Source organism: Acyrthosiphon pisum, chromosome X (genome assembly GCF_005508785.2).
Source record: "Acyrthosiphon pisum isolate AL4f chromosome X, pea_aphid_22Mar2018_4r6ur, whole genome shotgun sequence".
Taxonomy (NCBI): domain Eukaryota; kingdom Metazoa; phylum Arthropoda; class Insecta; order Hemiptera; family Aphididae; genus Acyrthosiphon; species Acyrthosiphon pisum.
Window position 1 is genome coordinate 53,740,328 of NC_042493.1, and position 17,616 is coordinate 53,757,943.

Consider the following 17,616-nt stretch of genomic DNA (forward strand, 5'->3'; position numbering starts at 1 on the left):
CTTTTAGCTACAACATAATTTTAACAAAGTTTGAACTTTAAACTTTTTAAAAAGAAATTTTGCATATTATGCATTTTTGATATTTTAATTTTTAGATTTTTTTTAGTTTTTCTTAAATTATTTTGATAATCACTGGGCGTAAACATTGAACATTTTTACTTGCAGTTCGTCTCTAGGAATCTGTGTTAACGACAAGAAAAATAAAACAATTTTGTTGATTTACGCAAACGCAGTGGCCATATAAGTTGTTTTAGTTCAAAATTTTTAATTTCTACAAAGCACGGTTGGACGCTTGTTAAGAACCGTGGACATGGCTGCAAAGAGTTCAGTTATATAAAAATAACGGGTTGATTGTTAATGCGGAGGGAAATGTTATAATCGTACTTAATAAATTAAACTTCAAGTTTACGCGGACCAAGGATGAAAGGGTTCTAAATCCTTTTTATTCAACACTTTTTTTTTTTACACTATATACATTATATATAATATATTTAATAAAAATATTCCAAAGACGCATATTTCCAGCTTAAAACGGTTTTAATTGGTGCGTTAATAAAGTACAAAAGTATAACAGACGAAAAGGTTCTACGTCATAAAATATCACTAATTATCCTAAGTTGAACGCAGAAATGGATAAAACCTTTTCATGTTGCTTGTATATTATTACGATTATTGGAATAAAATTTATACTCTACTATCCAAAACATACTTATAAGAATAAATATGTTCATCCAATCGATATAAACTTATAATTTGTAACTTATAAGCTATACTGTTATTTAATATAATATTTTAAAGTTATACATCATGAGTACGAATTTCTTTAAGTAATTTTTCACGATTCTGTTTTGTTTTTTAAATATTCTACTACACTTCGTATTAATTTGTTTTTTTATTATTAACCGTGAAATAGTTAATTAAAATAATAGTTTATATTAATTTTTAATTTAATATTTTTATTATTTAATAGTTAAATAAAATTTTGTATTTCACATAATATTATATACAAATATTTTTTCATTGAGAATAAAAAAAAAATATATTGAAAAAAATATTTAATATTGATTAACTACCATGGTAGGTAATTACTTATAGTAATTTAATTACATTTGTGAGTCATAAAACAATATGTCATTGGAAAATTTCAACTCTTATGTCCAGATAAATATTATACTATACTATTGTAATCGCTTTGTTTTTATAAAGATTCATATTTTCTTGTTATTCAAAAATCAGATACCAAACCTCACCCAAGACAGCGTAGTTATATGTTCACAGTTTAAGAATAATAATTAATAATATTATTCCCTAATGGAATTTCAACAGTTTATGTTATTCTATACATTCCATAATGTATAATACGGAACGTTCTGTACCTATATTATTTCATGAAATTACATTTTGAGACAACCGAAAACTTAAATCATTTCAATAGTATAAACGTATTATGTTGTATGAGATGTAGGTATATCTCTTATACAATTATATTATTGTTTCATATTGCGATATAGGTCATACAGCGAATCGCTTGAGTAGTGACGTGGTGTGTTATAATGTAGGATTACCTAAGTTACAGGCCATTTTCTTGAGCATTAGCCATATTGTACGTACATAATAGTAATAATATACCTACCTAGTTGGCAGGAGGGTGCAATGAATTATTATTGTCTTGCAGTGTAGTAATATAGTGGGAAAAAACCCCTCAGCGCGATAAGTCCCCGCTATAGTGTTAACGTTGTTGGTACATGTATACATTATATTATATTATATTGTAATATAATTAAGACAAAGACGATAAATTAGTGCGTTCGAGTCGTTTTGACTTTTAAGTTTGTAGAAACCACCGAGATTCGCAGAGGTTGAAATAAATGGAATTGTACACCTGTTTTACATACTATATTTTATAATAATAGAATAATTAAATATAGGAAGGTACTGCACAAAAATTATATCATAATAATATTGTAGTTATGAGCACAAGCGAGCAGCCCTCACGTATATGATTTGTATATTTAAGGGTGGGCGCGTTGTACACCACACACGTACGCTTACACGATCTCTCGTCAAGGTTAAGCTTTACGTAATGTCAAAGGGTACGTCGCCGGATGAATATTATTATCATACAGTGGCGGGGTGGCGTGGTACGTTCGAATGTATTCGGGCCAACATTGATATATGTTCTATAATTTATGAACGATAAGTTTATATTTAAAATCTAAACTTATCATAAATAACATTTGTCACATTTTATAATTCCATTTACCTATTGATATGTCGTGGTATTGCTAAAAATGCATGCGCACGATTGGTATAATCATGCAATATTGGATTTAAATAGATAAAACGAAGGTAACATAACTGAAAATTATCAAAATAAGGACCTGATTCATATTTATCTAAATAAAGATAAATACATTTCTATCTAAATAATTATTTTTTTTTAGTAGGTACCTATATTTGTTCAAATAATGTATACATATGCATTTACATTTTGAATTTTAGGTAGGGATACAATAAAAATAAAATTTTAACAAATGATGAAAATTATGTCTAACTTACACATTTCTAATGCATATATAATTCACGCAGAGATTTAATATCTTAATTAAATCAACTACAATATAATCTAAAGGATATGTACTCAACGTAATAACAAAATTCTTAAATAATTTATCCTTCAAAGTCAAAGCAAACCACTGCAAAGCTATCGGAAGAATGTATACAAAAACATGTGGTCCCTCAAGGATCTTGCCTTCTCAGTAACTTTATTAATTCTTATCGTCATTATCGTGCATTACCAACAAGGTGTAACATATTCTCGGACGACTTTAATTTATTTTATAGCATTAATAAAAACCTCATCCTACCAAATCGATTACAAATAACCATGAACAACCTCCAAGAATGTTCCAAAATAACAAATTTAGATTTTTATCTAGTGATCACAGTGGAACATAATATAATCAATTCTATTCAATAAAATGTACAAGGGACGTCGTTCGTAAATATATTGAAATAATAATGACAACCAAGAAAGAGATGAAAGGACTAGACAGCTGCAATGAAAATGACGAAGAAGAAACCTGCACGTTTTTACAGGCCAAAAGACTAGTCGTAGGCTAGTTAATGGAAGAGATGGTGTCAGTGACCCCACTGATTGCACCAAGATATACGAGGTAACTAAGGCGGTGAATCCAGCTGGCCTGTGAAGCCAAAAGTAGTACGTGACTTGAAGAGTGTAAGCTTTGCAGTGAAGAAGACAACGACGATAGATAATTGTTTCTTTATTCCAAAATAATTAGTTTCTGTGAGGCAAAGGCTAGGTGTATATTAAATAATTTTAGTTGTCGATTAGTTTTCAGGTACTATAAATAAAAAAAAAAATCTATAACATAGGTGGAGGAGAGCTGATATTAGAAATAATAATGTTACACATTTTACTGTTACACGTTAACTGTGTGGCACGGTTAGCCAGAAATAATAATAAGACTACTATTCTCTACAAAAACTGAAGTAAAATAGTCTATGGATGAAAACTAACCTACCTCAAATAATAAGAAGAAAACAAATTGTACAGGTTATATGGACTAGTTTAAATGAAAAAACCATATAACTATTAGCCTTAACCTACAAACGCTTTTTGAAATATTAAATTATATTTCAAAAGTATAGTATAAAACTAAAAAAATCTATGATATCTAAAGCCGAAGGTGGAATAGGTTTCTCTCAATAATATTCTCAATAAACTACTACTAAGTTAACTCCTAGATGACTGCTTTATTTTCCAGCCAAGGCACTACAGCTATTATTATAGCAATACAGACCATAATTGAAGAGAAATATAGAAAAAATATAATACACAGTGACTTGAAAAGTACTCTCAAAGGTGTTCTTCAATTTTTATTCCAGGAAATATTGCAACAAAAAAACAATAGAAGCATTACAATTGAACAAATAAATAGTTGTTATGTGGATACCTGTCTGAACACAAAGGTATTACAGGAAATTAAAATGCTTAAATAGTTGAAAAACAGTAAATAGCCACAAATAATAATAAAATACGTAATTTTATCAATCAATCGTCTTACGACAACATAAAAAAAAGTTGATAAACAACATGTTTAGGATGAAAGCTATAGGATAATATAAAACAAAATAAAATAACTATCACTAGATGAAAAAACTCGAATTTAAAAAGAAAAAACGAAATTGTATTAAATCATTTACGCGTAGGCCACATCAGGTTTACGCACATTTTTCTTATGTCAAGGGCGTAAGTCCCTATGTAACCTAGCTATATGTGAAGCCTGTGGTATTGGACTAACTCATTTAAACCGAACGTCCCATCTATAATCCATACCGTCTCCAAATCAATAAAAGAAACTACCTACATGTTTCACTCAGACCAAACACACACGACATCAAATAGTTAATTTTGAAATTTTTGTAAATTAAAAGTACCTTTTTAACATAATAATGACTAAGAAATATGTAATTATTAATACAAATAAATGATAGTAATAAATAGATTCATTTTTTCTATAATTTTATTTTTAAAATTACTAAATATGATTTTTATCTGTATCATTATAATATGATATATATTATTTCAATTTAAATGTGTAGGTATACAAAATACTAAACAAATATTATATACATACCTATTATAATAAATTATTTTTTGTTGTTTTATATTTGAATGTGGGAATATTTAATATTTTATTATATTATGATCATATATATCTACCATGAATATAATACAAATTGTGTACCTACCTATAACATAATGTATAAATAGAAAAAATCACTTTAATGCATATTAAAAAACAAAAACTTTTGTAACAAACTAGTGTCTTCAATAAATATGTTTACGTTACGTCGGCTATCCAATTGTTGTTAGCTGAAAGTTGCAGATCACGATTATAAACGTATATATTTTAATTTTGTCATTAAATTTTTTTTTTTTACTGAGTTGGCATAATATTGTTCCTGAATATGTGGCAAAGTTTGGTTAATGCGCCATTTCCTGTTTGTTAAATTGTTATAGTATATATTATTAATAATTAGTATGTACTAATATATATATATTTTTTTTTTATTAATTAACGCGCGGAAACTTAGGCCATTGGGTGGTTTTTACTGTTGGGGAGGGTACTGTAAGTTTAAACACGTGTGTTTTGGTTTTGGCAGATTTTTTAGTGGGCACCCGTAGGTATTTTCTCATGCCCGGATGGGATGGCGGCCCTTCTCTCCGGAAATCGCGACTTGTTCGAAGAAAAATTCCGCCCACGGCTGGCATCGAACCGGCGCCGGTGTGCGTCGTAACCGACGCCTTTAATCCGCTCAGCCAATCCGTTCCCCGTACTAATATTATTATCTATTTATTTGGTCATCAATTTCTCGTACTAATAATTCATGAAAATTCACATTACTACATAACTCTGTATAGGTACCATGCAACATCATAGTATTCATTTGAAACACGTGAAATTCGAAATTTATAAACTAAATCTGATCACCCGCAAAGCTTAGCATAAACTCCACTTCTTAGATATGATGAGATCGTGCGGCTTAATGTAAATAGTCGTCAATGGGTTTTAAAAATAATATATCTTTTCGTCGATTGATATTATGCTATAATATTCAAAACGGTACCTATATATTATAATATAATATAATCAATCTCGGCACATTATTAAAGCACAAAACAGGTCCTTCAAAGTTAAAAATACATCCGGTTTCGGTCTCTTTCTGATTGCCTATACTGGCTATATTTATATATTATATAATCGTATATAGTGTACGATGCTGTTTGTAGATTATTTATTTGCAAAAAGCATTGAATTATTAAATTAAATGTATTGTAATTATAAATTCGACAGCTAAATATGTACAGGTTGCCTTATTTATTATTTTATCATAAATCAGGTACTATCTTTTTGATGGACGCATTTAACTTCTTTTTTAAAAAAAAAAAAAACATTTAAAACAGTATAGGTACCTGCTTAAATATTAGAAAATATCTTTTATTTCATATCATATCTGGTTTATGTTAAAAGAACCACTTATTACTGCATCTCAAAATGTTATCGTGTTGATAGGTACAAACTAAACTATATACACCTATATTGCAGCAGTTTTTTTTATGCCGTTCTAAGTTGTTCGCTTGAATGTTTTTTCACGTTCATTGTATTTTTTTTCCGCCGGGCATAAAACGTTCAGTTTAGATTTTACCAGTTGAGATTTGTTTCGCTCATTAATGATTTGGTTGTTAACAAAATGTTCAAAAGTCTAACAACTGATGGCTTGACCTGTTACCAATTCCATTAGAAACGCTAAAACGTTTTCTTATATACTTAATAACAATAATGTATAACTTTGTGTAAGGGATGGTATTGAAAAATAACCAACTTCATCCCTTTGACGGGTGCATGTACGTACACTGAGGTAATGGCCTTTTGGATCGTAAATTTCTTTAAGTGAGGCTGCACAATCGCAATTATTTTTACTGGCCAATCCCGTGGACGGCTTTTATTGAAAATCGCTTTGTGCCGCAACATTCTCCTTCCAGTCCCGCCGTTACATATATACTGAATGTCGGGACGTTGAAATCGAAGTGCAGGGTGGGTTTTCCGGTGATTAAATAATCGATGAAAAGCTGCTGTATAAAAGAAGAAGCTTACGCGTACGTACTGACTGTCAGTCGGTTATTATAGTTTCTTTATATACTGTTGGTACCTACCATATGCAGCGGATTAGATATTTAATAGGATTTAGTACCTAGTGATGTTTTTTTTTTTTTAAATATAAATTATCGACAAAATGGAAAAGAAAATACTTAACTCAAACCTTACGCGTGCCAATAAACAACCACTACAAAACTATGACAAGTAAAAAATAATTTTTCGAAAATATTTTTAAGTTGTATTACTCTAATATTTGTTTGTACTGCGAATTTGTCTGTAAAATATGATATAGGTATTGAAGCGTGAACGTTGGTACTAGTTATGTGGTTAGTCGCTAGGACCAAGCGCTACTTTTATTAAATTCAATTTTAATCCCAAAACTGATGGATGAAAATGGCTTCTGTTGATTTTATCAAAAACAAATTTACTGTTATATTTACGTATAACATAATAGGTGAACTGTATTAAATAAAAACTTTTTAATTACAATTAAATTTAAATGAAAAGTTCATAAACAAATATTATAGTTCAGAGTCTGAGCCACACGGCTCTTGAGTGGTGTTTCCACTTATCGTTATTATCACTCCTGAGGGCAAAACTTATTTCACTTTAGGGAAATGTTCTTATTTGGCGATCGTAAATATCATCTAGTTGTATAATTTTAGACTTTAGTTTAAATAATAATATACGAACATATATCTGATTACCTAATTCAATGTAAACTAATTGCAAGTATTTGCATAGTATTAATAACAATTATTATAATATCTTCATCAAATATAACAAAATTAAAATAAAAAATAAACTAAATAAGCGTACATTTTGTTTGCAAAAGTGTGTTAACTTCTTTCACAGCACGTTAAATGTCGGTGTCTGCTATATACCTATAATATTGTTTTTTTCTTTGTCGAATGGAATAGTAAATAGTTGAATATAACAATCTATCCTCTAAAAATGCATTACTAACCGAGAATATCATTAAATTAAACGCATAATAGAATGGGCAGACACGTGGATTGATGATGAATTAATGTTTAATCGGGGGTCGCCGGTATTGAAGGTGTAGTAGGTTTATTCAAGTCCTAAATGTTGTGTGTTACAACTTAAATACATTTTATTTTAGCAGAAATCAGAGATAACATCGATGGATTGCATCTAAGGTCTGTTGGATTAATCTGTGAGTGGATTTTATTGCTTGGCGTTAAATTCAGTTCGTAGCCATAATCGTTTAAGTTTAGATCTTAGAGTAATAATTAAAATAGAGATAAATAAACACTCTATAAAAAAAAAAAAATGAATAATACTCACTGATGCACGGGTTTTCGTTTATCAGAGAAAAAATTCGATCACATCGTTTTTTGACTTGATTCTGCGGGCATATGCATCCAAACAGTGGCGTTTTCCTCAGACGCAGCCAATCCCTGTGACATTCTTCCCTGTATAGGAAAAAGACATAAAAAAAAAAGTGGTTAATTATATAACATTCAAATAGAAATACAATATATTATGCAAATCAAATTTGTTGCACTCAAAACAATCCTCATTCCCCACGCAAACCTGCGCAAACAACTTTGGATTTCAAACGCAATTACTGGTTAATTATTACCACCAGTTAAAGGTGTACGCCGGTATAAATGTATAATTCGATGCCAGAGCACTCGATATTTAATTACTCGGCACCGACGTAACAACAATAATACAATGTAGGTATATAATATGTAGTAACAATAGGTACCATTGATTTTATAATATAAAATAAAATGCGTATTTCTTAGAAGAGTATTATATATATATATTTTTTATTATTAAATAAAAACCCACGATGGCATTGTCCATTGGGATTCAAGTTATGGAAATTATTTTAAATTCTAATATTTTTACTTAGTTATTTACTTTATTAAATTTTATTTTACATTAATTAAATAAACAATAAGATAAATATCAATAATATATAATATTTATTACGATTTATTTGTAAAATTATCTTATTGATATATTATGATCAATTGGTACCGGAAAATGAGGATAGACTATGGTCAAAGGATCCCGATAAAGCTGCAGCTGGAAGTTCTACGCTAATTCTGGAATTTATAAATATACGTCATTCTGGTATGTACATTATTCTATATTATATATATATACAACGAGATTTACCAATCATGCTATCACCCTGATTGTATTCATAAATAACGCATTTACATAAATGCTTATCAATAGATAAATAGATAAATTCTAATTTTAGGAATACCTAAGTATACTTAAGATTAAAGAATATAATTTATTTTCACAAAAACATTGAATTTGAGTCGAAGAAGATTTGAATTTTAGAAAATTGTTAACGAGGATAGAACTTAAAATATAATTAATTTAAAATAGTGAATGTCTCAATGACAATTTTAAGTATCAAAAATATAGCTCCAACCTATGCAAAGTAACATTGTAAATTCTTGCACCAATTGCATTTTTAAAATACATATAACTAAGGACAGAGAGTGCCATTATTTTTTTGTCAGAGGGCCTTAAGGTTATTTGATTGAAAAAGGTATATGGTTGGCTGAGGCCTTAAACATAATATGGTTTTCGTTTGTAGTTTTCCTTTCTTGATTCCGTGGAGCAGGATACTATTAGCCAGGAATCGCATTGAACGGATCTCATTGAATATAGGTACTATATAATAATAATAATAATAATAATAATAATAATAATAATATAATTTTTGTAGTCTGTTAGCGTTTTGTATCATATTCTATATTATATATATATTATTAATTTTACAAATGCGCGGAAAGTAAACTATGGGCTTTTATGCTCAACTAACTCTACCAGAACGATTTTTAAGTTATATACGAGTACAGCATGCATAATAAACGTTTAAGGCGTAGGAATATGTGTATAATGCGATACTCCTCCAAAATATTTCATCTACCTAACAAAGATTATCCTCGACACTCCGATAGTCGTAAATATAATAACTGCAATTATATATTATAAGGTGATTATGTATGTACAAGTTTACATTAATTACTTGTAGTTGTCGTACCTAGCCTAACCTACTCAGGTAGGTACAAGCCTATATAGTATTACCGAGTTATGTTTATTTAATTATTTAAATTTTAAACATTCAATTGTTATCAAATGTTTTCAGCAATTTCAGAAAATATATTGTCATGAAACATTTGGAAAAGTTAATTTTAATGAAAAAAGTCTATACATATTTTTTATTTTGTCTTAATATTATTACAAGATTTTTCAATCACTCGATGACATACTTAATACAAGTTTAAAAACATATTAATTCATCAAAAAAAATTTAATACAATTCATTCAGATGGGTGGTTCTAGATTTGACGAGAATATAAGTAATTACCTATGTATGTCTAATACATTGCACAGCACATTACACTAAGAAATTGTAATAACACTCTATAGACCGGCGAATTTCACGTGACAAAAACAAAATTAGATTTTGGACTTAAAAATGGTATTAATACTTGTATACGTTGGACTATAATTTAAACCTACTTCAATATTTATAGAAAACGCCAAGTTATCTGTGTCGTGAATTTTAAAATTTTAAAGCGAATAAAAATGGTAGAATAAATTATATGTACTTGCTTTAATTATTATGAATCGACCTCGCTCAAACTTAAATTATTTTATAACGCCACAAACACATGAATAATAGTGTTGTGGATAATTTGTGAGTCGTACTCACCCCCTATGAGTACGACCGTGAAATCACGTACCTAATAAGTAATTACTAATAAATAGGGATGGTAAATTGAAGCATTTTAATTGTATCCCTTATACAAAGTTCCATTTATGTTATTTATTGCAGGTAGTATTAATATTTTTATTCAAACGAAGGTGATAAATAATGATCAGGGCTTTAAATCGATTGAAAAAATTTTGGTTTTGGTTTCGATTTCGTATACCGGTTTCCATTTTTTTCCGGTTTCAACTTTAAATTATAATACTGTTTTCAATTTTTTCTCTGGTTTCGTTTGTGATTTTGTTTTTGGTTTTGGTTTTTAAACGGATTATACCGATTTCCAAAATCTGTTTCAAGTCCTGGACTATTTACGTTCATTCATAGTTTATTATTTATTTGGATCACAGGATCGTGGAAGTAAAATTTCCAAAATGTTCAAGATAACAAAAAATTTCAAAAAAAAAATACTATTATTTAAATTATATTTTTGTTTTGGTTTTAAATTATAAAAAGGTATCAAGATTTTTCGAGTTTTAGTTTTAAATTTATTACCGGATCCTAATTATTTTCGGTTTCGTTTTAGATTTAGTTTTTAGTTTCGCTTTTAACGATTTATACCGGTTTTTGAAACTGATTTCAATCCCTGATAATGATATAAAAAAAGCAAAATATTTTACTAGTAAATTCTATCGCAAAGGTAGTATGAAAAATATGAATAATACGCGGATAGTGCACCCTCAAATAAATAATAGGAATAATCGCGCGTTTTTTCTAAAACGCGAGAGCATGATTACGAATGCGCACAAAATGTCTGTGACAAAATTATCTGATTATTTATTTCTACATGACCCGGGAAATCCGTGATTACCCAAAGGTGCCCGCCGCCCGGGTTATAATGAAATTAATTACTAATTCAATGTTTGCGTCAATTATTGATACCTAACCTAGTCGACGTGGTGTTATGTAACTTATTATAATAATATATCATAACTATGAAACGTGTACGCTGCTGAGCATGGAATAAAGAATATAAATAACTTGTGTTAATTAATTTATGTACACGTGAGCTTGTATATTTTAATATAACGACATACATAACACACTGCAGATCTACAGCTGCCTTTATACTACCAAGCCTTAGACACTCTGTGATTTGGCCAAATCGAGGACTGTGGCGTTAAACACGGTCTCTGGGGAGTGTGGTATACGTTATCAAAATATGTTCGATCAAAATTAATATAAATTATTTGAAAAATGTTAAATAACAATACTATAATATGTAATTCATAATAAAATGTATACAATACTGAAACTGACAATACCATACACAAATAACTTTTAGTAAATGAAAGCGGACGTCTGTGGTAAATGGTTTGTTTCTGGACTGTTATTTTGATTTTAATCATTATCACACAATATACGTTAGTCATTGTCTCATATAGTCTTACGATATTTTGTTTTATACTTATACTAATTTTTAAATCCTTGATTTAGAGTATTTTTAACCTCAATATTTACTATTTATATACCTATTAAAATATGTATATTATAATAACGACTGGCGTCTCAGGTAAAATATGATAATATGACAACCTCTGCGGGTACATGCATAAATAGTACGCTATGAGAAACATTAAAAATAATATTATCATATATTAATATATTGTATAAATGTGTGTTTTCAGGTTGTAACTTGAGCGATTTCAAAAATAATAAAATTTATAACTATACATCAGCATTTTTTCTTTAAGTGGCTATTTTAACTAACTTTTAAACGAAATGTAGCCGATTAAAGTATTTTACGCAGTGGTCCAATGTAATTTCCGTTTTTAGTTGGTGCATAATACAACAAATCAATATTTTGAAAATATATATCATCATTATAAAACATGTTGACATAGGTTAGTTTTTATTGCATTTAGTGCAATTAACTAAAACACTCATTTAAAATCCAAACATTTTGAATAAAATATTATACTTCAAACCATTGTTTTTGAATATATTTAATATATTTAATTTTTTAATTGTTTACCTCGGATATTTCTCCGTTGTTAGCCTTGTAAGTTGTATTATAGAACAAATTAATAAGATATAATTTACTACCTAATAATAATAATAACTGACTACTTCAGTGTTTCAAAGGTGTTATACTACACTATTTTTTTCTAAAAAAAATTTGATTTATTTTTGTTGAACAATTTCTCTCGAATATCCAATATCGATAATATTATAGCTTATATAACGCAACATTATATGTTGGTATTTTCGTGTACGAAAATCACAACACCCACGTGTCTATGTAAGGTATCTACGCCTGCACCCACTTCCATTTAACGTCAGTATTTTATAATAATATACAATTAAATTTATTTTATAAACTATTTTCTGTTGATGTATTGTTAGTAAAATAACACTTAGGTACACCAAACACTTGGATGTGTAGTACCCTCTTAAAATACGCCTATAACAAAACTATTTGTGCATCGATAACTTGATGATAGTATATCACAGTTTTAATTTAGCATTGTCCAATAAAATATAGCTGGTTGTATTTTGGTTTCCACCGGTTATTACTTATTGCACTGTAATTATACTGTGTCGTTTACCATGACGAGACACAATATCTTGAGTGATACACGTTATATCGATTGAAATTATTATTATCACTGCAATACATATCAAGGTCATTCCTCCACCAGTCTCATCCCCCGTGACAGTTTTGAAATACATTTATAAGTTTATTATAGAACTTTGAAAATTATAACAAACCGTAGTCATTGACGAGTAAGTCACAATTATTTTCAGTTTTCACAATGACTTAACATAATAATAGAATTTGTAAACAGATACAATATCAAAGTTGAAAATAATATGATTTACTATTTAATACCATTAGGTACATTTAAAGTAAATTTGTGTAGTGTAATTTATTTATTGTGTGTGCTATATTTGTATTACTTTTTATAATCGTCCTATTTCTGGTGATCAACTGTAACTGTTTACAATCAATGAATTTTATTGTATAAAACTTTTTTCCTTTTCAAACCAATGTTTAGAATTTTATATAGTCAGGTGAAATAATATAATATGTTTAAAGCTTATAATAAAGAATCAATTGTATATTTATACGATCCTTTGACAGGAATGTTGGTTCGAGATATATTTTCGTAAATATTCAATGACAGGTTTTTTTCATACGTATTACCTATAATATGTTTATTGTTAATATTCGTATGAGAAGGGAACAGATACAATGGGGGAGCGTGACGAACGCTGAAGTCCTAACAAAATATAAATTTTATATTTTTTCAGATATTTTAAATAAATATTAAATTATCAATGGATTTTTATAAAACGTATAGGTACAAATTATATTTTAATAAAATATATTTCTTTAGTTAAATAGTTTTAAATACCTACTTGAATGATAAAACTTGATTTTTTTCAACCATATCCAGTTATTACTTTTTTAGCAATATTAGGAATATATTATATTTTATATCTTTGTGTAATGTGTATGCATGGCTTAGAAAGTGATTATGAGATCAACATATATAGTTATATCTACTGTCTATATTATATTGTGTAAAATATATGGTAGTTGTAACTATGCTCTAAAGAATATTCAGTATAGTTATTACTTTTTGTACAACATTAAATTCATATATTGATACAAAGTACTATAAAATATATTTAAAAATATATTATAACTATAAATTATAAATTACAAAACTTAATTATTTTAAAAATTTGAAAAACAATATAGTATAAGCCATAAGGAATTGGATCTGACCACGATTGTCACCCTTTGTATATATGCCTTTGATAGTGTGGTAGTACCTACATCCAATTATACTATAGGAATTGTTATGTTTAGCATAAACATACACATTTTGAGCATAGCACACGGTTGCGATCATCAGGCAACTATACTGAAGTATACTGTACGTTCATGACACTGATTTATATACGAAATAAAAAATAGCGTCATCGACGGAAAAAACAAGTATAAGATGTCGGAACATACAGAAAAAACTGATTATAAGTCCATGTTCAGCTTATCTTAGATTATTATGTGATTCTCAATATGTTTTTGGTGGTAGCACTCCCTTTGACTCTCCAAAACAGTGTATTCAATTACAAGCACTTCACGTTATGTATAAGCAAATTTTTTAAGTAGGTACCCGTCGCATTTTGTTTTTTATTACCTAAAACCATTCATCAATACGAATTAATGTGACATGAGATTATTCATTAAATCAGCTCTTAAATGTTTTCCAACATGCCAAATTATTTGTTGTATTTTTCATTTTGCGCACAATTTGTTTAAAAAAAAACTCTTTTACTTGAACATTATTTGAATAATGATTTAGAAATTGGTGATTGGTCAAAATGTATCTTTGTTTCCGATACTACTATCTGATTAAAATATCAATTTTCCGATGTTTTTATCAAGTTAGCTAATGAATGTTTGTCCGAACGTAACTTTTGATTTTACAGACTATATTATGTTGTATTTTATAAAATGCATAATTTCTGCCATTATTTTGGGCAACAAAACCTATTGAGTACTGACGAATCTCGTACTACTAATAGGGTCCAACCATTTCATAGTAATTATAACTCTTAAATTTCAATTGTATCATCCACATCCTAATATTTTTCAAGTTGTTATTTTTATACTAAAAATTCAAATAAAAACCATACTTAAAATATATTCTCTTAAAAAACAAATTATCTTACATTCCGTTATAATACAAAATAAAAACAAAAATATTCTTTAAAATCACAAAAAAAATATCAAACCGGAAAATTAACAAAAATTTAGTTATGTTAAAACTGTGGGTATGAAATATAAAATATAAATAAAAATGTGAACAGTATATTTTATACAGCTGTTTTACTCTTATAACTTGAAAACACTAATAAATCGTGTTATTATAAACATATATATATTATATACATACATATATATATATATATTATAATGTTGGTAAACCACAATTATTATGTGTCCGAGTGCGGCGCAGTGACTGAAATCAATCAAGCGACGTAATTGATAGCAAGCGACAACCATTGCCACTAGTTCTCGGATGGGTGACCACTCAAGTTTGCAAAGGTGGGCAAGTTAATTATAATAATTAACTCAAGTTAAGTTAAATTAAAAGGACACAATATCGATAAGTTAAAAGTTAATATAGAAAAAAATATTAACTTAACTCAGTTAAAAAAAATTTAATCAATTTTTTTTTAATTAGTCTGTACATCACATAAAGAGTGAACGTGTCTTTCTAGTTTCTAATTTATAAATTATAAAAACTATTTTATTGAACTATTTTCATAATGTACACTGTATACCCTTTTACTTTTACTTTACTATTATTTACTAATTTAAACTATACTCATCTCAAATTAATAATTTAACAAATATATTTTTTTTATATCGTATAGCAATTGAATGCCATAAATCATAATACGTTAAGATGAATATATGATCTTCATATATATTAGAAGTTATATTACATTAAAACATAACAATTGTCAATTTGTAATTTAAAGTTATTAATTTTATTAAAAAATTTATATTTGCAACTCGCATAATATATAATTTATAACTTAATAAAACATATAAATATACACAGAATTATGTTATCAAGATAAAGAACAGAAATGTTTGTGTTTTTATATTGGAATATTTTTATTTTTTTTACTGATATCCAACCCTACCAACCTTACATGATAATGACCTCAGTCTTCGAAGCCTCAAAACCTAAAAAAAAATTTTTAAAAACATAATATATAAACTTGAAAATGTTTAGCATACCTAGTGCATGCCAGATTCAAATAACTCCTAAGTCTCTAAGAAAGTGAAAAAAAATATAATAGTATTAATACAACTTTCAACCAATTATTAAATATATATAATTAACACTCTAGATTAGGTTTCCATATCTATAACATATTTAGCCCAAATGTATGTTATTATTTAAAAAAGTAATAACATAAAAAATAGAAAGAATTATAAACGTTGTATTGGGATGACTTAAAATTATGTAAAAATAATTTGAATTTCATAGGTATGACGATAAAGCAACTGCATGTATAAAAAATATGATATAGGTACCTAATATCCAAAAAACAAAAATAATTTCTTTTTATACTACCTATACCAAAATAGAATTGGCGCAAAAACTTCCAAGGTTTCGATTATTAGCAAGCGTTCCAGAGGGAGAATTTTTAAACTGTCGACCCTGATCTGTAATGATTTGCTCCGATGTATAACGGAACGAGCATTCCGACCAGAATGAAACTATGTTACGGAATTACAATATATAGGTCCTAAGTCTGCATTGGGTATACATATATACCAGGGAAGAATTAGGAACTTGCTACCGCATAAACGAACATTCACTTGACTTTATCAATAATAATTACTGTTTAGTTTCAAATGTCAGTGTACCGTTATCTAAAGCATCGACGCGTCAGCCACGAATTCCGCCATTTTGTACAAAAGTAGGTGAAATTCTTGGAAATATTAGAAATGATTGATTTGTTTATTTGCTGATGACCGATTGAAAAAATATTATCCAAAGTAAAATGAAGGTACTACCGCATATAAAAATTATGATAAAAGATTATGACAAATGGTTCATGCAAAATTTGACATGGGTCCAGACTTCCATTGTAAAATTTTGAGTTCTAAATGCAACTATGACGCACTTACCTGTCAATAAAAATCAGTTAAAAAAAGGTGGGTAAGTGGATGTCGCTCTGCTGTACAGTAGGTTAGAAGTGGGTCACTGTATAATGGACAGTATTAAATTTGAATTCAATGATATAATATCACTGTATAAGAAAAACGATTCTGAGCGGAGACGGTATATCAGTCTATGTATTAGACATATAATATATACTTTCTATGGTATTAAAAAAAAATTGACCTATAATAGGTACCTATAATAAATTCCAAATTAATCATATCATAATATCTATTAGGTACTTATAAGTTATAACGCGTTATACATCAACAAAAAACCGTGGTAAAATCATAGATATATAATAGTATACTTTAGAAGTTTCAAGTACCCACGAATAATATTATACAATCACAACAAAATAACTAAAATAGTTATCCTAGGTTTTTAATATGTAATTACGTACAAATTTATACTTAAAATGACTATAAAAATAAACTGTGTAAATGTATTTTTTAGATTT

General features: G+C 28.0%; 1 protein-coding gene across 1 annotated transcript in view; it reads right to left on the minus strand.

Annotated features, from left to right (window-relative positions):
* Positions 1–17,616, minus strand: part of LOC100167073 — a 203,125-nt gene that overhangs the window by 58,204 nt on the left and 127,305 nt on the right. The window contains exon 5 of the mRNA XM_001943291.5: positions 7,995–8,122. Coding sequence (XP_001943326.3) covers positions 7,995–8,122 — 128 coding nt within the window. The remainder of the gene's footprint in view (positions 1–7,994; positions 8,123–17,616) is intronic.